Source organism: Ambystoma mexicanum, chromosome 8 (assembly GCF_040938575.1).
Source record: "Ambystoma mexicanum isolate Mex_15411 chromosome 8, UKY_AmexF1_1, whole genome shotgun sequence".
Classification (NCBI taxonomy): domain Eukaryota; kingdom Metazoa; phylum Chordata; class Amphibia; order Caudata; family Ambystomatidae; genus Ambystoma; species Ambystoma mexicanum.
In genome coordinates this window covers 152,504,872-152,530,241 of record NC_090929.1, presented here as the reverse complement: position 1 = coordinate 152,530,241, position 25,370 = coordinate 152,504,872, and the positions used below count along the sequence as shown (strand labels likewise).

The 25,370-nt window shown below is 47.5% G+C and overlaps 1 protein-coding gene across 4 annotated transcripts in view; it reads left to right on the top strand.

The window, feature by feature from the left end:
- Positions 1-25,370, top strand: part of CNTRL (centriolin) — a 1,220,196-nt gene that overhangs the window by 805,317 nt on the left and 389,509 nt on the right. For all 4 annotated transcript variants that reach the window (XM_069609523.1, XM_069609522.1, XM_069609524.1 and 1 more), the window contains 3 exons: positions 508-648; positions 834-960; positions 14,939-15,103. In XM_069609523.1, coding sequence (XP_069465624.1) covers positions 508-648; positions 834-960; positions 14,939-15,103 — 433 coding nt within the window. The remainder of the gene's footprint in view (positions 1-507; positions 649-833; positions 961-14,938; positions 15,104-25,370) is intronic.

The following is a 25,370-nucleotide window of genomic DNA, read 5'->3' as shown; positions in this document are numbered from 1 at the left end:
AACAAAACCGCTGTCATGTTTCAGGTTTCTTGGAGCGCCATCAATGTTGTGCAGCTTCCTTCCCAAAGGTGCAGTGAGCAAGAAACCCACATCTGGGCATTCCCTTTCGCACTTGGGGAGATTCAAAATAGGTAGCAAAAAGTGATGAGCGGAACGCTTTCCAGTAATCAAAGGCACTACATCAAATGACAATATAAGTTCCAAATAGCCTTCTATTATGTAACCTTGGGGGAAATCATTATCTCTTTATGTCGCCTTTGTTTACAGGCCCATATAGGGGAACAAGTGAGGTCCACGTCTACAGGTACAGCTTTTAGGTGTCAACCTATTAGATAATGCTCCCCCTGGATATGCACAGTGAGTCCTGTGCATTGTTTCCCTCCGGCCTCTTCATGGGGTTCTCACTTGGCACAGAGATTGCAAAATAAAATTGACCAAGCGTGCTACAGTAATGTTTTATAATGGTTCCACATATAATAGTTATGTAAACTACCAAATATCTTTCAGAACACTTCAGGAAGAAACAAAGGATTTGGAGCAGCACAAGCTTGACCAAGAAATCATTCTCAAGGAAATCAACACTGTCGTGTCGGCCCGAGATGCAGAATTCCAGTCGCTGAACAGTAAAATCGAAAGGCTGACGGGCAGGTTGGTTGTCCATTTTCCTCTGCATGAAGACTTTGTTGACATACATAGCTATGCATGTTTTTCAATGTTTCTTTGTTTGTAGTGTGCAATTCAGAAGTAAAGTTGTGATTCAATACATATTTGATGCCCATATAACATATGTCTTGTTTGTCTCTGCATGTGCTATCTGTTCTCTCTGCTGCCAGTCTTGAGAAGCTGCAGGACGACATAGAGTTGGCAGAAGGGAAAGAGGACCATTACCTCCAGATGCTAAAAGATGCAGAGATCGTACTGCTGGCTAAAAAAGATGACCTTGAAAGATTGAATTATCAGGTAGATAACATATCCTTAATTTCAACGTATCCTAAATATTTTACATATATCTGGTTTGGCTTGAGGGATTTAAACATTCTTAATGGCTACTATGCTCAACTGGAGCGTCAGAGGCAAAATCCATTTACAGATTTGTTTTTCATTTGTATTTCTAAGTATACGCTTGCAGCAACATCTGCACAAACTAAAGTGACAATTCTATTAGTATGCATCCTTAACGTTCAGTAAACTTCTTTAAACAAAAATGCATTTCACCATTTACAAGTGGAAAATGGAAGTGCGATTCCCTTCTTTGATCTTTTAGGTTGCTTTTTTTTGTAAGAAGGATGTTAAGATTTTATTATGTGCGTTTTATGTTCCACGAGGAGTGCTAATATGTCCTTCAAGATTATTTGGCTTGAAAGATAATGCAGACTCGTTTGAATAATGAAATCCTGATTGCAAATATTTTGGTGTAATGATTGTATGAAGTAGTAGCTAATAACGAAGGAGTAGCTAATACAATGGGTTGGGGACATTTGCGTGCATGCCCAAGACAAAAACTGTAATTTCCAACATTTTCGTATGATTTAATCTGCGAAGTGTGCCCTCCTAGTGAGGCTTGGGAACTATTATACCTCCCTACCTCCCTCAAAGGCATGATGCACATTTTGCTTTCCCGGTTGCTTAAGAACGTGCCTTTCTTCCCTTCTTCAGTCACACACACACGCGCACGCGCACGCGCACGCGCACACGCACACTCTCTCTCTCTCTCTCTCTCTCTCTCTCTCTCTCTCTCTCTCTCTCTCTCTCTCTCTTTTGGCACTGCCTTCTTTTCTTTCAAGGATTGGAGGGAGCAACACCCATACCTGGGAGGGAAAGGAACTTCATTTACCAGTCCCAGTGTTTCTTGGGCTCTCTATGGACACACAGGTCAATCATCTATGTGCCTTATTGATGAGGTGCTTTTGTGATGGCCTATACCAATACAAAGTATGTATATGGATTGATGTATTTCCAACAAGCACCTTTTTTCTAAATATTTTATATAGCAATTTTGATGATTCTCTTCTCCACTTTTTTAATTTCGGGGCAGCGGGCTGCCCATGCCCCCATTAAGTTGAATTCCCACCCTTGTAACCTGCTTCAAACTACACCAACACATGGTCCCTTCCTGTTTTTTTTTTTGTGAGATGTTCTGTTTCTGTTAACAAAATACATTTACTTTATCAGAGTTGTTGGGGCAGATTTCCATTTTTGGGAGTTCTGCAGTTTCATTTAATGGGGCCCGAATCGTTTTGCTTCCCCCCCTTTATTTTTGGGGTTTCTAATTTATTTTGGTGGTCAGGGAGACTTTTGCGGTTGTCCCCCCACGCCACCAGTGTAGTACATTTATTTATTGTGCTTTACAAACAGACAATAAATAAATGCACTGCACTGGTTTTTCACTCCTTAAGAATATATGGACCAGAGGTCGCCCGGATGTCACCTACGCACACAATGTATGCCTTAGGGGGATTTTAACCCTCTGAGTGAAGGTGTATAGTGGATTCCCTGCACCCAAGTTCAGTGCTGCTGGAGTTTGGGAAGGTGAACAGGTATGCTTACATGCTGAAGGATGTCCTACCATTGCTAGATTTTGAGACACTTATGATCATACTGACTGGGTTCAGTGGTCTGGGCATTTTCCTCGGTTTGAGTATTTGGCTCCTGGTTTCCTTCCTGATTTTTCCTTTTTCTGCTACTGATCCTCCTCATCTGTTGGGGACAGGGCTTCTATCCTGAGGCCGTTTTCTTGCGTGTTTTTACCACATTTTATTGCTTTTTTCCAACAGAAACAGTCATCTTGGTTTTGGAAGCTGCTTCCACCAGGAAAGGTGTTGGGACACCAACACCCTGCCAAATCTCCTAGTCAGTGCCATCTCTTGTCGCTACCATTTTCCTGCTAAAGGGTAAATTTGTGCTGGTATTCCATCCATGTTTGCCTCTTGAGCCACCGGGGTCTGTAGTGTGCAGGCTCTTTCGTCCTGGAGCCATCTCAATCGCTGATTTCACTTCTGGATGATGGGTCCTACATCTGTGAAGGATGTCTGTTCTTCTTTTGGGCTTTTGGGGTTATTATTGACTCAGGTTGCAAGTTCCTGAGTGACCGGATCCTTCATTTCGCCCTTTAAAAGAAAACTTTACTTACCAAGTTGTGCTGCTCAACTGGAAAAGTGTTTCTTGGGAGCCAACACTGTAAGTACTCGCCTCCTGGGTCCTGGGTTGTTCGGTTATTCAAGATACTCACCCTCCGAGGTCTCTGTGGTCATCTGGTTCTGCATGTCCCCTTCTACCGCATTTCCCCATTGCTTAACATTTGGGCTGAGCATGCTTTACTTCTCTACTACTGGGGCTGCTGGGTCATGAACTCTCTACTGGATCTCTTCTTCTGGGTCTCCACTGGTGTCCCTTGGGGTGGATTTCTTACTCTTACATCCCGTCCCCTTTCCTCCATACTGTATGGGCGTCCCTTCCTAGGGATGGGAGACGGAACCTTTTTCACCTGAAAACACCTTTTTCCCCTTTAAATTTAGAGGCACGCCGGGGTGCAGCCCTGGGAGCGTGCGCTACCCTGATTCCGGCCACGGTGCCACACCTCAGTCCCCTTTTCCGTGTAGACGGGAACAGGCCTATTTCACCAGTGCTCCGGGGTTTGGCTTCTGCCATGTAATTCCACCCACTCTTCCCCAGATACTTCTATCTTTTTGTCTTTTTTTTTGTCATACAGGTACTCAGTCCTCCGGCACCACGCTCCTCCCCGCCGCATGTCCACTTCAGCGGGATTCAGCAGGTGTCCAGCCTGAGAGGGACTCTTCCCTACTTCTGACCCCCACGCTCTTTGCCTCTGCTGCCCTGGACCCGACCACGGCTGGGAATGTTGTATTGCGTGTGACACACTGCCTCCACGTGCACTGAAGAACAGGCTAGCTAGTTGGAGGGAGCTCTTCGAAAGATCGCCTCCAGAGGACCTGAAGGACTTCGGCAAGCAGAGATCGAGGCCCAAGGGAAGGCCACTATTTTCCATCGCATCCCATAAGGGCGACTCCTTCCCTATGAAACAGCACGAGGGGGAGAAACCTCTCAGGTTCTTGCACCGGCACTCGTACCGAGGCTAGTACAGCTATCGGTCTCAGGGCAGAGGGGTCGTCAGGTCCTTCCGTAAGCAGTGCAGAGGGACCGCAAGGTTCTGTTACCGGGTGTACACCCGAGGGGCAACACCCTTGTACCGGCTTAGTCACGTGAGTTGGGCCTGCACATAGCACTAACGGTGCTTCTGCCAAGGGCAATACTCCTTCCAGGCCTAGGCCTGAGGTGCAGAGTAGGCCTAATGCTCCATTGTCAAGAGTCTTGGAGGAGGTTGGGCCCACGGAGCCAAGCACCATGACGTTGGCACGTGGCACGCAGCTCAACAAGATGACCGCCGCACCATACAACAGGGCCGCTCCTCCCGACACCACCCCTAAAAATGGAGCTTGCGGAAGAACGGGTTTCAAGGTGGAACTGGTGTCAACTAGGTACGTGGCCTACAGTTTATCCATCAGCGGCGCAGGGCAGGTACCCCCTGCAACCTAGGCAGAGTGCGCTCCAGCCCCAGTAGCCCCCAGCCACTCAGTCAATATCCCCTGCCACCTCTTCAGCCTCTGAAGACAGGTTCTTTGAAAGGTTCCTGGTGCTGATGCGAACCCCCCACATGGGGGCCATCCTATGGGATGCAGTCAGGGACTTGCTTCCCCCGGTCACTCCAACGGCGCCCATAGTCATTACTCCCATGGCTCAGGCGCCTGAGGCCCCTGCGCAGCCACAGCTGCCCCTGCCGGCTCCTTCGATTCTGGCTCCCCTGCCTCCACCAGTTCCGGCGGCTCAACAACAGCCCCTGCTGCAGCCTCCAGCTCCGGTCTCCACACCGTAGCCCACGGCGCCCCGCACTCCTCCAGCCGCTCCGGACACTCGGGTGGACACTGATGAGGGGGAGGACCCTGACACGCTGTTGTCATCGAAGGCGTTCCAGGAAAGACTGGCAGGTTTGGCGATATATTTGGGCCTTCCTTAACCTGAGGTAGAGCAGTCATAGGAGGGGGTCTTGGCAGAAGTCCTCACCCTAAGACCCCCTTACCAAAACAGGTATCCCGATGCAAAAAGAGGTTGTTGCCCTGACGAAGGAGGAGTGGCTCAAGGCACACTCGGCCCAACCTGTCGATAGGCGCCTCGATGCCAAGTATAGACCGATGTACTCTTGCTGTCGGTGCACGCCCAACCGCGTTCCTCAGTGATCGCTGCAGCGTCACTCTACTCTAAGCCTCAGTCATCCTCGGCCACCTCGTCCTCAGCGCTGCTAGGCAAGGAGGAGAAGATCTTGGAGGCATACGAAAAGAAGCTGTACTCCAACGCCTCCCTGCACCTGCGTCAATCCAACGTGCATGCCATGCTGACAGCGGTTAACCAGATGCTTTGGCGGGAAATAGCTGTCTTCCTTCCAGAACTTCCAGTGCAGAGCCAGGCACGCTTCAAGGGGGCTCTAGTAGAAGGCAGGCTGATAGCGCAGGACATCATGGAGTCCACCGTGGCCCACATCGATACCTCTAGCCAGGCCATATGCATCGCCACGGACATGAGAAGGATGGCCTGGCTTCGGACTACTAAGTTTAACCCTGATGTCCAGGAACGCATATTGGACATTCCGTTCGAGGTTAGTCACTCTACCACCGACGAGGAGTTGGATAAAAAGAACAATTCGCAAACTGCAAAGTCTTTATCCTTACGAAGGCCACGGCCACGGCATACACCCCAGTCTCACCAACGCTCCGACAGGGTGCGGTCGATCGGCGGGTTCCGGGGCTTCCAGGAGCGGAGGTCGAGGCAGCCGGATCACTCGCTCAGTCAACACAGACGCAAACAACAAAAGGGGTGTTGGGGACAAGGGCTTTTTCCAGTCCCCCTCCTCCGCAGCAGCCTCAGAGGGCAAGAAGGCATGACACGTCCCTTTGGGTCCACGTGTCTCCAGTGGAGGGCAGGCTTGCCTTACCCATGCATTTTTGGTGCCAGAATTTTTCGGACCCCTGGATGCTCTCCGTAGTGTCCTTGGGGTACCGCCTGGTGGTCCCTCCCTCTCCTCCTTCGTCCCCTCCACTCCCACAAATTGGGACAGCACCTCTGTTGGTAGAGATCCGAATGCTCGTCGAGAGCCAGGCAGTGGAGGAAGTCCCAGCCTCCCAGCAAGGCTTGGGCTTTTATTCCAGGATTTTCGCCATACAAAAGAAGAACCAGGATAGCCTGAGATTTGTGCTCAACTTCTCCCTCCCTCTTCAGAAATTCAAGATGGTTACGCCAGCACTCATTGCGGAGACGCTAGACAGGGGAGACTGGATGTGCTCCCTGGATCTGAAGGATTCTTATCTACACGTCCTGATTTGGCAGCCGCATCACTCCTTCCTGCGCTTTAGGATCATGGGATGCCATTTCCAATGCATGGTGCTACCCTTTGGCCTCAACTCGGCCCTCAGGGTATTTACCAGACTCATGAATGCGGTGGCAGCCCTCCTCTGACCCAGGGCCACCACATCTACCTGTAACCTGGACTACTGGCTCGTCAGGGCAAGATCCCCGGAAGGGGATTACCCACACTTCCCCCGCACTAATGAATACACTCCACAAGCTGGGGTTTACTATCAACCTCAAGAAATCTCAGCTGCAGCCCACGCAAAGTCTCAAATACCTGGGCCTCATCTGGGATACGGGCTCCAAGAGGGTCTTTCCCGTGGAAGACAAGATTACGGCCATCAAGAGAGCCACTACTCACTTCCTTGCCAGAACAGTGACCTCTGCCTGGTGGTACCAGCACTTATTGAGTATCCTGGCTGTGCCACACACGAGACTCAGGATGAGAAGATTGCAGCTGCACTTTGCAGCCTCATGGAATCAGGAGAGGGGCTCCCAAGAGGAGCTTGTCAGCATCCCTTCTTCTCTTCACCTGGACCTCACATGGTGGTCCGAGGATGGCAACCTGAGGAAAGGGAAACTCTTCCAGCAGCCGACTCCACAGGTCACCATCACTACAGACTCCTCCCTGGAGGGCTGGGTGGCCCAGCGTCCATGGAGTTTGGACCCGGCAGAAACAGGAGTCTTGCATCAATTGGCTGGAGCTCAAGTCCATTTGGTTGGCCCTCAGAGTTTTCCAACTCTTCATCGAGGGCAGGACTGTCCTTATCCAGACCGACAACTCCACCAGCATGTACTATGTCAACAAGCAGAGGGGTACCAGGTCCCCTCCATTGTGCACCCTAGCTGTCAGCATGTGGGAATGGGCCCTGGAGAACGCCATTCACCTCATGGCCATCCATCTCCCAGGGGAAGCCAACTTGGAAGCTGACAGACTCAGCAGGCTGGGATCAGACAATTACAAATGGCGATTGAACGACCAGGTGCTGTGGGAAGTCTTCAGCAGATGGGGGCATCCTCGGGGAAGTGCCAGCAATTAACATCCTGGCAGGAACAGGGCCCCGGCTCACTGGGCAACGCCTTACAGATAAGGTGGGACGGCATGACAGCCTATGCATTCCCTCCCACTCCCATGATCCACAGAGTGATCCGCAAGATAAAGGAATCTCGTCACCTCAGCATCATTCTGATAGCTCCATGGTGGCCGGCGAGACTATGGTTCTTCGAGCTGCTCAGCGTCTCAGACAGACCACCCATTCACCTTCCAATGGGGCCATCCCATCTCCTCTCACAGCAGGGGAGCAGGGTCTTCTGCCCCGCCCCTCAGAAGTTAGCCCTCGCCACATGGTTGGTTCCTGAGCAAGTCTCCCTCAAGCACCCGAGTCTTTCTTAGGCTAATCTAGAATCATTCAGGGCACCAGGAGCAAGGCTACCAGGAGCCAATACAGAAGTAAATGGACAAGGTTCTGCCATTGGGGCAGACTCTAAGGAGATCAACCCCCTTAGTTGCACGCTGAATGATGTGCTCTCCTTCTCAGCGCACCTTGCGCACTCAGGAGTACAGGTTGGCACATGTCGCACTTACCTGTCGGCCATAGGGGCCTACAGAAATTCAGAGGAGGTCTTCTCATCTTCCAACCCTATAGAGAAGAGGCATTTGGCAGGCATGTCCAGGCTTTACCCGCCCATTAGAAAGCCACCCCCTGTGTGGGACCTCAGTGTAGTGTTGGGCGCCTTGGTGCACAAACCCTCCGAGCTGATGGCGTCCGTGGACATCAGGCTCGTCCCCATCAAAACAGCTTTGTTGGTGGGCCTCACCTCTGCACGCAGAGTCAGTGAGATCCAGGCTCTGGTGGCCTCAGAACCCTACACCAGCTTTTACAGGGATGAGGTAGTCCTGCGGACTCACCCTGTGTTCCGACCCATGGTACCCTCATCTTTCCATCTAAACGAGGAAATAGTTTTACCCATGGTCTTTGCTAACCCCAAGGACGAGGCTCAGAGTGTTGCACTGTCTCGATGTCAGGCGCGCACTCAAGTTCTATCTGGACAGGACCAAGGGCTTCCGCAAGTCAGACACCCTCTTTGTCACTTTCGGGGGCTCTAGGCCCGGGTATCAAGCATCCAAGGCCTCCATTGCAAGGTGGATGGTTTTGGCCGTCATGGAGGCCTATGAAGGGCAGCACAAGCCACTACCAGCTAACATGCACGCCCACGCTGTCAGGGCCAAAGCCACGGCCGTGGCATTCCAGCAGCAGGTCTCTTGGCAGGTCATCAGTTGGGCGGCCACCTGGGCCACCCCCTCGGCTTTCTGTAAGCATTACTGTTTGGACGCCGGCTTTAAGTCAGACGTGGCTTTCGGACAGGCGGTTCTAAGGAATCTGTTTGCTTAAGGAGGGTCTCCTCTCCACCCTGGGGCTACATTCAGTTGTAATCGCCCATACAGTATGGAGGAAAGGGGACGGGACATTAGAGTAATTAATAGTTACTCACCGTAGTGACTAACGTACTCTTAGTCCCCTTTCCTCCATATTTCCCACCACCCCCCCCCCTCTAATAATATTGGTGTCATTAGGCAATGTTAAATATTGTCGACGTGTCACTGGGGACTGAGGTATGGCGCTGGATTCAGGGTAGCTCATGCTACCAGGGCCGCACCCCCGCGCGCCTCTAAATTTAAAGGGGACGAAGGGTTTTTCTGGTGAAAAAGGTTTGGTCTCCCGTCCCTAGGAAGGGACGCCCATACAGTAAGGACTAAGAATACATTAGTCACTACGGTGAGTAACTTATAATTTCTTCTGGCTACCTTTGAGAAGAAAGTAGGACTTACCTGGCTTTTCCTCTTTCCTATCAGACACTTTCCTCAACAATAGAACTCTTACATTTGTCACTTAATTCTAGTTGCAGAGTTTTGAATAATTGGAAGTTTGTGGACAGCTTGTTTAGTCAGACCTGAATAGACTATTACAACAGTCAATGTTTGATCCCATCATAGTGAAGGCTAAAGTAGCACAATTGTTTTCCAACAACAAGGGTCTCTGGTTTCTAAGGATCAATAAATGAGTTTGTAGAGCTAAATATATTGCTAATTTGTAGTGTCTTAGACAAAGAAGTATTCGTATTCATCCCAAGGGATTTAACCATATCTAAAATCTGGATGTGATAGTCAGGCAGGGAATTTCCTTGAAAGAAGCGATTTCTTTGCATCTCATTGTGAGACTGGATCATCAAGATCTCTGTTTTTGCTTTATTTTACCCCAGCCAATTTGACGACATGCATCCTGTTATTTTCTGTAGAGCCAACGGATTCACACACACTGTTTTTTTCAGTGTCCCCTTTCAACTGCTGAACTAGGTCGGTGTGGTTGGCATAATTCAGAATTTTCGTTCCAGATTCCACCAGAAGCTCATTCAGAGGTTTCATATAAACCTTGCATGATAAAGGGGATAAACAAGACCCCGTAGGCACACCAAAGGATAACGTTTTAAGGTTGGAGCAGAGCTCTGATTTTCATTCTCGAAATTCTCTTCATCAAGAAGGCTTCAAATCAATGAAATGCTGAATCTGATATAGCTGATACCTCTTTCAGCTGCTTTATTAAAATAGCTTGGTCTAGGGTATCAATGACATCACACATCACCATCTCTGTGTTTCTGAATTTGCTGACCGATATGTCACATATCTGTTCCACCATGTGTGCCTCTTTGCTTCACTTTAACTCTGCATATTGCACCCCACGTGCCCAAGACTTGAGGTATGATTTTGAACTGGTATCATTTCACTTGGTATTTCTTCAAGTTGGTTGTGAAACGATTTTTAGGAAGCAAAAATGTAACTCATTCTAATTGGTGGTCTTTTAATAGTCAAATATGTTTTGTGGTAAGTCAGACATAGGAGACAGACAAGAGGACATGACAAAGGGTTTTTATTAAAGGAATGAATGCTTCGTGTGTCCCTAGCTCTAAGATGATGGATTTCCTACTATTAAAAGAAAAAAATAAACTAGCGATTGTCAGGATGTCACAAATTCCGTCCTCTGTCCAAACCTATAGTCTGTCCCTGCCACTAATGTGAAAACAACATAATCTTATCCTATGTTGAGACTAATCTCCTTTTTCTTGGCTTGTGGTGGCTGGTTTCTGAACTCCAGCCAAATATGTGCTTTGTTCTCTTTTTCTCTCTCAGGCCTTGGACTGCTGATATAGTTTACAAATGGGTACTTGAGTATTTTCTTCTTTCTAGAGCCAGTTTCTTCCGCCCCGCAAGCACATGGCCTGATCAGCTCCAAGAATTGAAATAACTGTTCTTATGTACCCTGCTCCTTGTCTGTTTCAACAGGCTTTGTGAGTCAGTCTTTTCTTGCCTTTATTCACATAGGAATGTCTTTTACCCCAGCTTAGGGTCTCTGGTATTTTATGTTGGTCTCGTTATCACCTGCTGGGTCACTCACCCCCCTGGGGTTCACTGTATGTTTCAGCCGCTTCTGGACTTCCTGACTCTTGAGCTTGTTTCAACTTGTCACCTTTCTCACCCCATTGTGGAATGTCTGGATTCTCTGCGTTGCATAGGCGACAAGGTTTTGTGGCTCTTCATGCCTACTGTTTAGTTTCACCCCCTTGTGAGGTATTTCGTTGCTTAGCCCTTTGTGGGCTATCTGGCCTCTCAGGCCGTCTTGGGTTTGTAATGCATTCACCGTCTCGAGGAGTATTTCGGCCCCTCACCTCCCTCTTCCTCTATTATGTCTGTCACGTGCCTGGTTCTCGGCATCATTGCTCGTCGGGAGCGGCGGCTTTGTTTGGTGTGGAACCGCTACTTCGACTCCTTTGTGGTCGGGTCTCCAGAGTCTGTTCCTCCTGTCTGCGCTGGCAGAACTTCAGCCAATCCTGCAGGACACCACTGTGCTGTGTCTGCTCTGTCTCTTGGTCTTTCGGTGCCTCAGCAACCCTCTGGCTCTCCGCCTGCCTGGACTCACCAGCGTTCCGCAGGCCTCTGGTTTCTTCTGCCCACCACTCTGTCTGGCTTCCAGGCTGGAAGGGAAACATCCCTTCCTCTGTGCTCCTGATTCTCACCCTTGAGCCGGTTCCTCCTCCTTCGTGGGTCACAAGTCCTTTATGTTCCTCTGAAATGATACGGAAGGTTCCATTGGTTAAACTCATTATGCAAAGATGTCATCAAGGCTGTGTCAGAAACCAAACCATCCACCTTTAAAGGGCCCTGTACTCTAAATAGCCAGCAAACACTTGTGAATTTGTGTTGCAGGGTGTAGAGACCCTTACTTGGGGATTCCTTGTCCCCAGAAGGGGGTGCCCTTGCCCCCCCATTGCGATCCTGCTTGCCCTTTCCCATAGGGTGGTGTTCAGAGTAGTGGTCTGAACTCACTAGTCCAAAAAGGGGTGGCTCCCACCTTGGGGAGAAGGGACAAATTCCCTGTATTTGTCAGTTTGCTCTAAAAAAATAAAATATGTTCATAATCCCTACTTCTTTGCAGCTATTATTCCACGCTTCTTTGTAGCCATTATTTAACACAAATTAAAACATGGATTTATTACTTAAAATTGTTTACAGATCAGACAGTTCTAATAAGGTTCCTTCCTTTGGCATAGTCGGCTGGTAAAACTTATCTGATCGTTTTGGTCCAACTGTGTGGGTGAAAGCCCCCTATAAGTCTGTTTCCTATATTTTTGTGGTGGAGCATTTTTACTCCTTTTTTGGTTTGGAGTAATTGCCTGAGTTTTGGGAGTGCGTGTGGCTGATATGCCAATGTCCAGTAAGAATTTGTAGAGTCCAAATGGTGTGGGACTTTACAAGACTTATCTCTTGGTATTGGGTAACCCATCTTTTAATATACAGATCGTCGTGAGCCTCGCAGACCGCTGCACACAGCCCGACTGGGCTATAGAAGCCAACCAGCTCTAAATATCCAGGACCATCCGGGCCCTCTTCTTCACGCCTTGAGAAAGACCCTAGGTCGAAACACGTGTCGGCACTCTAGACATACAAACCGCATATGGTGTATCTGCAACTGTACACAATCATGTCTGCCAAACCTTGGCAAATATCCATTAAAACGACCAATCTCAAGCCTACAATGGTGTCCTGAATTATTGGATACAAAATACAGGGTATTAGAATACCAACTGGCAACTGCAAAATCCAGTGCGCCGGCAACCGGGGTTCTAAAACCAACTTTCTACACCTTTTAATATAGGCCTGTACTACACAAGTTGGTAGAGTGACTGAGCAGCCATGCTTATCTTAAGAGGGGTAATGTGAGCTGTAGAGCTGTACAATGAAATCAGTAAATAGAGCTATCCAAGTAAACACTTACACACTTAGTTATAGTATAATTATTTATTCATATAGACACAAGGATAATTAGACAATCTTTAAAAAGAAGAAACTAATAGTAACATGAATACCAAAGTTAGGATTCAATTCAACAAGATCAATAAAGTAGGTGAGTAAACTATTCTTCTGTTATTCATATTCCAGCACACAGTGATGTCATTTGAGGTCAGTAATAACACTTATTTGTGATCACGATTACAATATTGAGCTGTAAGGAGGGAAAAGTTAAAGTCCGATCAGAACATACTTTGGAGGTAATAAAACAGTTAGAATCTCCTAGAGGAATGTAGGCAGTCTTTTATCCCAGCAACAATAGTGTTCAACAATTAAAACCTGTAAGGGAACAAGCACTGCCAAAGCCAATAGGTTCAGCAGGGGTCTTTGGGGAGCCAGGACAGCCAAAGTCAGTGGGCCAGTTCAAAGTTCTGATGCCCTCATTTAGAAAACGTTTTAAAATAGTCAGTAGTTCAGTAGAAAATCACAGAAGCTCAAGAGGAGCCACCTTGAAGAAGCACAAGCTGGGAGGCCACTGCAGGTGATTTGAGGTCAACTCAAAAGGACCACAATTGGCAAAAGGTAGATGTACCCCAAGCCCCACAGTACTCTGAATGAAGATGTCCTGCTTCTGTAGGGGCCTCTGGCTGCCCACACAGTTTTGGACGGATTTGCATTTCCGAAGACAATGCACTCGATGACGGCAGGGGTCCTTGGGCAAGTTGGGGGTTTGTGCTAAATTGAAGCTGGTCTTAAGGCCGGTTGATCCCACCAGCCCAAGGGAGGAAGTCGTGCCTTGCAGGTCTTCCCACTCTAAACGAAAATGAGGTCAGCACAGCTGCAGGGCTTCACCGGGCACTTCTCGGTCCAGAAGGGTGCTGCTGGCGTCTCTTCATGTCTACTTCATTGGATGTCATCCTCCAGTGGTCGACTCTGCCTCTAGTCCCAAAAACCACACCTTTTAAGCAAGTTCCCATTCATTCACAGCCCTAGGGCTGTCAATCACCCAGCAGGGTGGCTGTCCTCCTAGACAGGCATCCGGCTAATCAGAACTGGTTTCACTCAGGTACACCGAGACAAAGAGGAGGGAAGTTTCGGGACCCTCCCTCACTTCCTGCCTTTCCAGACACAGTGGAGCCTGGGCGCGCTTCAGGCCTGAAGACTGACAAAGGCAAAATGCACACAGGAATCAAACCTAATTCAAACAGAGTAAAAGCCCAGAAGGAGCTAACTGGCAAGAAATGGCAAAAAAAGAAGACTGCGCCATTTTAGGAAAATGGTCACCCTTTGGTGCTGTACTGCAGCAGAGAAATCAGTCTGCAGATACATGGCACAAGGAAGTAAAAAAAAGGAAACCACTGCCACCAGCCATTCAAGTTAGTGTAACAGAATGTTACATGAGAAGTGGGAGAATGAAGTTACTATGTAACCTGCCCAGCACTCCACATAGGGTGGTGTGTGCTTGACACACAAAATAAAAGGTAAGTAAGACAAAAGTCACCTTACTATTCTTGGGAACAGTAGTTCACCCAAGAGAATGTATTTAAGCATTAAGAGAAGTCCAATGGACTTCTCAGTGGCACTGCACAAAAGGTGCTGTGAGTCACAATGCAAAAAGCAGATGCCTATGAACTTTACCAGACTGTTACACAGTAAGAAACACAGAATCCTAGTCAGAGAAAAAAACACGAGAGAGTGAGGGAAAAAAATCCCACTCACTCAGGAGTAAAAATTAAAAAGCCCTGAGTCCAGCAAAAGAGCTGGGGGTCTCTAAGGTTAAAGGGAATTGGCACAGAAATGAAAATTCTCTTTAACAGCCACTTTATCTGTAGGGATATGTGTACCTCAGGATGTGTGTACCTCTTTCCTTCACTTTAACTCAGTGCAGCAAATTTATAGTGATGCTATTATTATATTGGAGGTTTTTTAAACCGTAAAGAGAGCAGCATAACCTGTGAAAGTCAGGCTGAGGCCACCAAAATAATTGCACCCCATACAGTGAATTAACAGATGTCTGTATCGGGCCTGTAGCACCAGGCAAGCCATGAGATACAATCCCGCTTTACGAACTGCACCAGCATTTCCCTATTGATTTCTATTCATAACCCCTGGCAGTGCTTCTGCGGAGGCTGACTTTGCGCATTGAGCGTGTCAACATGATTTCTTGTTTTATTTTAGATCGAAGAGCAACAGGAGGAGACTGTGGCTTTGGACAGGATGCTTGGTCAGAAGAAAGAAGAGCTTCATCTCCTGCAGGACAGCATTGACCAGAAGAAGGCAAATCTCAGAGAAGTCCTTTGTGATGGAGAGGCAGAGGTGACCGAGAAACGGAAAGAAGTCCGGGTAGGTTTGTGACAGAACGTCAGTATACAACAGTTGTTTGTTCGATAGAGCAGGAATTGACTTGCATCCTTTTTTTCCATTACTTTTTTTTAACATTTTGATTTTATTCAACACTGGAACAGATACAATCACAGTAACTTCTCCATGTACTCCTATACACAGACACCTAATTTTGCATTGAAAAGAAAAATGTATGCCACACATACTACAATATTTTTCAATTCATGTCATATTTGTAGTGAATAGTAACAAGGAAGTAAGCGAAACACTGTCTTGGTGATGGATTATGCATATATTTCTAAAGGGAACCCCAAATCTTGTTGAATGCTTAGGAGGGGGACAGATGCATGGAGATTGTGTACTTGTTGTTTTCTCAACTGTTGCCAATTCCTATATTTCCATGATCAAATAGTCTGTTAGAAACATATGGTTGTCCATCCAGTGGTGGAGTGCAATATCTGCCATTCTATTTGCTACGATCAGACCTTACCTTGACCAGTTGCATTTCCAGCGTGTTAATTCCTGTAGATTTAGTAACTTGTTTATTATAATGTCCTTATTGCCATCGTCATCTAGTTTAATGGTTATTGAGACTTTCTTGTATAGCTGTGAACCATCTTGTTAATTTTGAAAAGTCAATTAGCATATGAAAAAAATCTGCACTAACTTCAGCAGAGTTGCCCGTTGGCTCTAGTGAGGTTTCATTTGGTGACCAATAAACACTCAGTAATATTGTCTTCTGTGTGAATATAGTCTGCATGTTTGGGACTAATATGTAGCTAGTTTGTTCTAGCTTTGTCAAAGCGTTATACTTGAGTTTCCTACTACAAGAATGGACCTATTGGTCAAGATGAGAAGCAGAAGTGCTGCAAGAATGTAGTTTTTTTATTTTTTATTTTTTTATTAAATCCAACAAAACAATACAAACCAGACGAGCTGTGCATATATCATCAGAACCATTATGCATTTTACTTCAATTCACTGCTTCCTCTGCCCCTCCCCCCCCCATCCGAGCGTAACCATCTTCACATTCCGTATCTGCGTCCTGTGGCAGATTCTCCTTCTCTGTGGGTTCATCTGGGTCCGGAGTTGACCCAAACAGTTCTGCTATTAGCAATTTCCAGGCCATCAGGGACTCTGTTCCCTCCAATCCCCGGCACTGCTTGCTTCCTGCCATACCATAGTTTCCGCCTCTGCCCATTTTTGCAAGTCCTTCCACCACACCTCCACCCGTGGTCTATGACATGTCTTCCATCCCATGGCTATTCTTCTCTTTGCCAGCACATATGCTAAGTCTTTCAGTTTGCTCACATGTTTTAGCTTCTTAGATCTTGGGAACACCCCTAACAAACAAGCCCACGCCGTGCCCACTACGATCTTGACCTCCTTCTCGGCCAGTTTACGTTCCACCTCACTCCAAAAGCGTGCAATGACCGGGCATGACCAGAACATATGTACCATGCCCGCATTCTCCTCGTCACACTTGGGGCATGCCTGCCGACCTACATTCTCAAACCTCGATATCCTCTGGGGTGTCATATATGCCCTATGCGTGATATACAGTTGTATCTGTTTTAACCTAGCATTTCTAGACACCTCCTTATGATACCCTTGCACCCGTTCCCACATCCTGTCTTCCATCGGGGTCCCCACTTCCATTTCCCAATCCAATCTCAGTTGGGTGATCTCTTTCCCCACTTTGAGCATCAGCATCTCATATAATCTAGATATCTCGTGCCCCCCTTCCGCTATGTTGTAGATCATATCTGATATGGCATCTGGCTCTCCCTCTAGCACAGTTTCAGGCCACATTTCCTTAACTCTTTTCACCATTCTATAGTATGCAATATACTGACCCGAATGCAACCCAGATATATCCCGCAACTCCTCAAAGGAAACGATTGAGCCCTCCTGCCAAATATCTCCCATGGTTGCTAGCCCTACCGGCTCCCAATGGTTCCTGATTGTCTTCCTTAGCTGTGCATCCGCCCCCGTCAATGTAACCAATGGTATCTGCAGAGAGCATGGAGTTGAATTTTCCAACATCTTGCACGCTCTACGCCACATCTTCCACCCCAGCAACATCATCATGGGACGCCCTTTCAGTTCTGCCCTGGGTACCCACATCATTTCTTTCAAGTAAAAGGGCGTGCAATCCTTCCCAAACAACCTGGATTCAGAGGTCTCTTCATCAGAAAGCCATTTAGCGATATACTGCAGTTGGATTGCCACATAATACACCTCGTAGTTAGGCAATTTTATCCCCCCTCTTTCATGGAAGTTCTGTAACTTCCATAAAGCCACTCTGTTCCGTGTGCCATGCCACAAAAAATCCCTACACATACTGTTCAGTTTGATGAAGAACTTCTTAGGTATCAGATATGGTATGTTCGCAAAATAGTGCAGGAGCCTAGGCAGGACCACCATCTTGAGCATCGCTCCCCTCCCCATCATAGCTAAGGGCAACCTCACCCAGAACCGCATGCAATTTTCAATTTTTTTTAAAGCTACCTCCGTGTTATGCCTATGCTCTTCTTCCACAGTGTGGTAAATGTCTATCCCTAAGTACCGGAACGTACCAACCACCCATGGCACCGGCAATACAGGTAACCTCTCCACCGGAATCCCGGTATACCTGCCCAACGGGAACATGCTCGACTTCTGGGGGTTCACCTCTATACCAGAAAGACCTGCATATCTATCCATTACCTCCAGGATATATTGGAGATTTTCTTCCGGGTACCTCAAGTACAGCAACATATCATCTGCATATAGAGAAATCAGATGTTTTTTCCTTTTCACCTCAATGCCTATTATATCATACTGTTGTTTTAGGCATATCGCTAGAGGTTCCAGGGCCAGTATATAGAGCATTGGAGACCACGGACAACCCTGTCTGGTACCCCAGCTGAGCTGCCACCTTTCCGATATCACAGATCCTGTCTTAACCCTGGCCAGCGGCTCCTTATACAGTATCTGCGCCCACCGTACATACCCAGGCCCCAGCCCATACCCTTCTAGGGCCGCCATCAATCATGGCCACTTGACCGAATCAAAGGCCTTTATTGCGTCCAAGGACACTATCGCCATTTCACCCGTATGTTCGTTACTACCTTCAATGATTCGCTGGAGTCCCCTGTGATTATTCGAAATATTCCTGCCTGGGACATATCCCGTCTGATCAGGGTGTATTAATCTACCAATTACCCTTTTTAATCTATTTGCCAACACAGCCGTCAGTATTTTGCTGTCTTGATTCAGCATCGACAAGGGGCGGTACGAGCTGCAGCTGTGCCCAGGCTTATTGGGTTTGGGTAGCGGTATTATAATCGCTTCCCTCAATGACTCTGGCAGACTTCCTGTCTCAAACGCTTCATTCAGCATTTCCAACAGAGCGGGTGGAGAATCTCCTCTGCGTATACTATATAAAATTCGCTCGGGAGTCCATCCGTCCCTGGAGTCCTGCTAGTGGGTAACTGTCTCACTACCTCCCCCAATTCCTCCAGGGTGATTGGTGCATCTAGCTCTTCTCTCTCCTCCTCGCTTATCTTAGGCAACCCAATGTCCTCCAATGTTTCCATTATCATGTCTCGGCAGCTTTCCCCGTGGTCTGCATATAATATCTTATAATAGTCTACAAATTCTTGGTAACTTCCTCTTGAGTATCCGCTACCCTACCGTCCTCTCTTGTGATGGTCCTGATCGTAACTCTGGGATTTTCACTCTTATATAACCATGCCAAGAGTCAACCTGGTTTATCCCCCCACCCCCCCGCGTGCTGCCTCTCTACATATTTTTTATAATTCAGATTACACAATCTGTCCCAGTGCTCCGCACATTGCTGCTGCAGCATAAGTATGAACTCTAATTTCTCTTTAGTGTCATCTTCACCTCTTAAAGCCTCCTCTAGTTTCTCTTCCGTCTCTCGTAGGTCAGCCAAAATGCCGCCTTGTAGCCCTTTAGATTTCACAATAGCTGCCCCTCTTATCACAACTTTAAAGGCCTCCCACAGTATTCCCGCTGAATCCACGCTACCTGAATTCTCCTCGAAAAAATTCACAATCTCCTCCCTTACGTCTTCTCTAAAGAGGGGGTCTCTCAATGCCTCCGCTCGCAGGCGCCATGTCGGAATCCTCGCTCTAAGAGGGCTATAACGCCAATTGAGAATCAGGGGCGAGTGGTCCGAAAAACCCTTGCTTTATATTCTATTTGTACCAACTCTGCTAACACTTCAGATGTAGTAAAGAAATAATCTAGCCTTGTGTGCAGCTGCTGTGGGGCAGAGTAATGAGAGTATTGCCTCTCTAGGGGGTGATACATTCTCCATGCATCCACTAGCCCAAAATCATTCAACAATGTCTGCTGTGCTTTGGCTGCAGGAGCAGGTCTATCCAACTTCCCATCCGACCTATCTACCCTTGGGTCAAGTACACAGTTGAAATCCCCCCCCCAAAATCACAGCACTCCCCACGCACTTGCTCACGTTAGTACACAACGTCCTAATATATGCCACTGTGTTCTGGTTCGGGGAGTATGTATTTACTATGCTTATTTCCCTATTTTCCACCAGCCCTCTCAGAATGACCATCCTCCCATCTGCTTCCGCCACCTCTTGTAACCGTTGGAATGGGACATGCGGCGCCACCCAAATAAGCACTCCCCTAGCATAAGCAGAATATGATGAGCTCACCATCACTCCCTTCCACTTCCTAGCAATCGTATCCGCTTTCTCACGTGTCAGGTGAGTCTCCTGTAGCAATGCAATGTCTACTTTTTGCCTACGCAGGTAGAGCATAACCTTATTTCTTTTCAAGTAACTGTTTAGCCCCCTTACATTCCACGTTATTATTCTAAGGTCCCCCATGGCTTCTCCAAGTGCCATTCCACCTCCCACAGGCGCAGTCCGACTCCAAGGTCCCTACTCCTCTACATAGGCTCGTTCCCAAATTCCAACTCCCAATAACACACCAAATTCCCCACTCCACCTCAAACTCCCCCAAACTATATACACATCAAACTCCCCACCTCCCTCCTCTCCCCCCACCCGTCCCTTTCCCAACAACTCCCTCCCCAACTGTTGCCCAGCTCCATCCCTGGATCTCAGGCACCCCCACATCTAGCCCTGTCTATTACAGCCAGAGCTCAGTAGGGTGAAGTCGCCCTAACGGCCACTTAACTATTAATACTAAATGGGGGTATGAGGACTAGCCCTGCAAGGCTCCTTAATAAAGCAACAGTCACAGTGCACACAATACATTATCTATTCTACTCTGGTCCCATCTACTAACAGGCCATGTTAATGACTATAGTCAAGTCCCATAGTCTTAAGCCGCACCATCTTCCAGTGTTCCCATTACTCATTACTTATTTCGTCCTCCTCCTTCTCTCGTCTGGATGTCGGACTCCTAGGGGCAATCCAGCGTATCAAACCATCCCATGGCATCCTCCGGAGTGTCAAAAGACAAGGTCCTGTTCTTATGAAAAACGTTCAATTTCGCCGGGTAAAGTAGCATGTACTTATGGCCCGCTTCCCTCAGTCTCCTCTTAACAGCCCCGAAGTTCATTCGACTCCGCTGCACCATCAGGGTATAGTCCGGGTAGGCTGTTATGTTTGCCTCCCCTTTCTTAATTGTTCCACCTTTGTGGAAGTGTTCCAGTATCCTTTCTCGGTCCCGATAGTTAAGGATCTTGGCGATAACTGGCCTAGGTGAGTTGCCTGGTGGCGGCCTCCTCGTTAGGGCCCTATGCGCTCGTTCCACAGCAAATCCTTGAGACAGAACTCCTCCGGGTATCTCCTGTAGCAACATGTTTTCGACAAACTCTGTGGGGTTGTGGCCTTCTGTTCCCTCTGGTAAGCCCACAATGTGGATGTTGTTCCTTCGTGCGCGTCCTTCCGCTTCCTCCTCCCTGTTCTCCAGGTTGCCCCCTCTTTGTACCAGGGCATGCATTTCTGACTTGTGTGAGGCGCAGTCAGCTGTGTTCGAACTCCCTTCCTTCTCAAGGCTCTCCGTGCGCTCCGACAGGAACCTTACATCCTGTCGGAGTAGATTCACCTCCTCCTGCACTTCACCGACCTTAAGGTCCAACACTATTTTTAGTTCAGACACAACTATTTCGAGCTTGGCCTCCCAGGCTGCTTTCAAGTCAGCTTTCAAGTCTGCAATCGCAGCCAGGACCTCCTGATTTGTGCCCGCAGCGGCCATGCCACTTGCGGGGGACTTGTCTTTGCTCCTGGCACTTTCTGGGCCCGGCGGTGTCCTGGCAAATTCGTCCAGCGTAGGTTGCTTCACTTTTTGTCTTAGTGGCTTATTAGACATGATGCAGCAGCCATATGTTGTGGGTCTGCTCACCTCTTATGCTCCACAAGTAGGGGGGGGGGCGGCACACACTCAGTCTCAATATCCAAAGCCTTACCCAAGCATGAGGGCATCAGTACCTCAAAAGCTCAGCCAGCCTCCTCCTTGCCATGCCCCAGTCAGTCTGCAGCGATCAACAAGTCCACTTACACCCTCCTTCCCTGTTATTTGGGCGGTACCGGGACACCCTTACCGGTCAGTACCTTTGTGTTATTTAGCACGTTCGTAATTGCGTTCGGAGGTACTCCGCTGCAGTGCAGAATATCATCAGGGTTCCACGCAAAGCGTCCGGGTTACCGTTATCCAGTGTGTACAGTTATCCACACTCAGGAGGGTTTCCTCAGGCTATTTCAAGCTGGCACTTATTATCCGCAATGGATTGTGCTCTCCCGTGCATCAGCCTGGGCTCCCACGTCAACCTCATCTTGGGGTGAGCAACACCTCCTCAATTACAGCATCACCCTCTCACCAAGTTGCCGTGCTGTGTTTCAGTCGCTGCACCCTCTCCCACGTATGCGGCACTATGGTAACTACGCGGCCAGCCTCCTCCGGGCGGGACGCCTTTGTATGTAGTAGCAGGCGTATACTAGATGTGCCTGCTGCGCCACCCGTCTTGGGTGCCTCAGGCGTGTATGCCGGGTCCGGTTGCGGCGCTCAGATCAGGCCTGCGCCTCTTCAGTCCCCCAGAGCTTTGCCGCACTGCTCAGCACTTATGCCCCCTGTCTGGTGCTTAATCTTTCATCCGCTCTGCTGCCTGCCACAATGTTGCACAATATTGTGCAGGGCGAGCGCCAGGGCCGCGAAGACTCTGCGGGCCTCCCCCGCACTGTGTGAACCGGACTTCCACTCCGGCGTCAACAGGCAGCCCTGTCCTGCTGCACACCAGCTCCACGGGCGAGCCGATTGGGGGTCTTTCTCACCCAGTGCCACGCATGATTCCACTTTTCCGCCCCCAAATCAGCCTGCCAACGTCCAAGCGGGCGGCGCAGCGGCTCCAACGCGCTGCACCCTTCATCCAAAGTTTCAGCCTCAATTCAGTCATACCATCGGCAGGCTCCTTTGTCTGTGCCTCCCGTCTGCCATTTTGGGCACAGCTCCAGGATCCGCAGTCACGGCCAAGTTTACAGCGCCGTCCCCCTACGTGTTGCAGGCTCCACAGTTTCAGAGAACATGTGCACCATACTCATACGCGGGCACATGAGTTTTTAAAGCATACGCGAATGTAAAAATATGCACTTTCAACAAGGATCAGATTTCGGACCGCAGGAGCTCTCACAGAACGCGACCTCTCACATGGCTCCTGTAGCCACGCCCCCCTGCTGCAAGAATCTAGTTGATGAATTGTTGTGATGGATCGGCACAGTATATCAAAATGTTGCATCTTCTGAATTATTTTTAGGAACTTTGGTGATTGCGAGTAGCTCAGGGAATTGTTTAGAAGAGCTAATGTTATTGAAAGAGGGCGAGGATCATTATCGGCCGATTATGACTTGCCCAGCGGCCATAAATTGGGGCGGAATTATCACAAGTGATAATGACCGCTTCTGAGATCTACTAGGCTATTTGCACAAACTGGTAATAGCAGTGTATATCTTGGAGTTATGGGTGCAAAGATTTAATTGTGCACCAAATAAATACTCACAGTTTTTGTAAAACCAGGTTGTCTCATATGTTCAGAATATTAATTTCAAACTTGGTTAGACTGTTAGTTTTTAAAACGAGCATCCACTATGTGTAATACAAAAGTATACTTTCACTATCCAAAAGTAAAAGTATTTTCAGATTGTTTAGCTTTGTTTTTGGTGCATTAAACTAAATGTTGCAGTGAAAAAAAGATCCTCCCAGAGTGTGTACCTTGTTAAATGAAATCTTGCCTAGAGCTTGCTTTGTTGTTTCCCTGTCTTCTTTTGAAATCAAAATATTCAGAGTGCAGTGTGACGAATCTGAGGATGTCATCCCTTCTCCCTTGGGGGGAGACCTTTCCCATGGGGCCATGGCGGTGCGGCCACAGTACAATAGTCCCTCCCTCCCCTTTGGGTGGTGCACTGAGGGAGGATCACATGGGGATGGGAACCCCTATGGGATTGGGAACGACTATTCTCAGGGAACTCGGTATGTCCCTGCCTTAATACACCCAACCCCTTCTCTAATATCTAATCCTCCCTTCCCCCTCTCTGGATAGATGGAGCCAATGTGCTCTGTTGCAAAGTCAGTCCCTTTTTAATATACCTGGCAACCTGAAATGCAACAGAATGCTAAATGACTTGCATCTGATTTTAAACTAAGTACTAAGAAATGGGTGCAGGAGTCCTCCTCTTATCCTAAATTCTGGCTGGAAGCAAGTCCAAGCCCACCTGTTAGGCAGAATTGCATGCAGTACCCTCTGGGACCACCACATAGAATTAGGACTACAGGTGTAAGCCAAACCAACCTTTGGTATAAGTCTGTACCACAGTTTGTGGTAGCGAGCTCAGCAGCCAGGCTTATCTCAAGAGTGAATGTGAGCAGTACAAGTTATTACATAGAGGCCTTTCAATCACAGTGGTTCAAGTAGACCCTTATATACTAGCTTCCTTGGTAAAACACTTAATAATGTATTACACAATCATTTAGAAAACATTCACTAGAAGGTGGCAACTTAATATTATATACCAATATACTACAATACAAAACTAGGTTTTTGAGACAGTTTGAGCTCCCCTGAAATAGGAGCCAAATGGCAGTTCAGTTACTTAGAAGTGAGCAAAAGGCATAAGGTAAGTAGAATAGGTCACATATACTTGTTAGACAGTGCAAATAGTTTCAGTTAACCCGAAGAGTTCAATTCAAGTCAATAGGCCTAGGCCAAAGTCAATGGGCTAGTGTTCTGGATAGGAAAGAGCAGTTCTGGTATCAAACGGTAAAGTTTTTTAAATTTTTTATTGTAACGTATAGTTTATTACAAACTTTTATTACAAACAAATCAAATCCTCTCAATTCATTTCATTTTTCCAATTACTCTAAATCCCATCTGTCCCATGTACGACTAATCATTTCTTATTGATTACAAGTCGTGCTTTCTTTTTAGTTTAGCCCATAATTATATCTATAAAATTTATCATGGAACATGTTAGGTGCACAGAACTCCCACTTAATATACGGCACCACCAATCGTCCATGTTTCTATTTATAGGAGCAAATTTGCCAAGATGCAGATTTCTCAAGTCTCTGAGTTTAGGACATTCTACTATTAAGTGTCTTATTGTCTCGGTTTTAGTCATACAGTGTCTGCATTTATTGTCCTTGGTGTCGTAATCATGTCTCATCAACAGCATTTCCTTAGTTTTCATGGCATTCAATCGTAGGCGCAAAAAGCTGTCACGATGATAACGTGAAGGAAATTGTGACAGATATCTCGGCATTTTGTTCAATTTATTCTTTGTGGGCCCTAGTTTTGTTGGTAGTCCTTCAAGCTTGACCAAGTTTTGTATCCACGTCCATTCTTTCAATTTATTTTCTTTTTGCTATTTGGGGTTGCTCTGTCAACATATCACTGTTTATGTCGGCTTTTCGGAGAATCACCTTTTATCTTTGGACCCATTGCACCAACGTTCCCAAATATGGCTGTTTGTTATTAGCGGCAAATATTTCATACGCCGGTTCTGGATTTGGAATTATCATCTTTCTAAAGAGAGACTGCGACTTCTAGATGACATTTACGTACATTTCGTCTAATGCAAGTTCGTGTCTGATGACAATAATTGATATGTATTTTGGCAATTTTAACACTCGCTTCCAAACTAGCCCTTCCAGTTTCGCCCAAATTCTATGATCCAAATTCCACCCTGCTTCAGAGCCAAAGGTAATGGCAGGTATTACCTTTTGTAGATAGAATGTTCGTATTGGTATTAGGGTGAATTTTCCAAATAGGT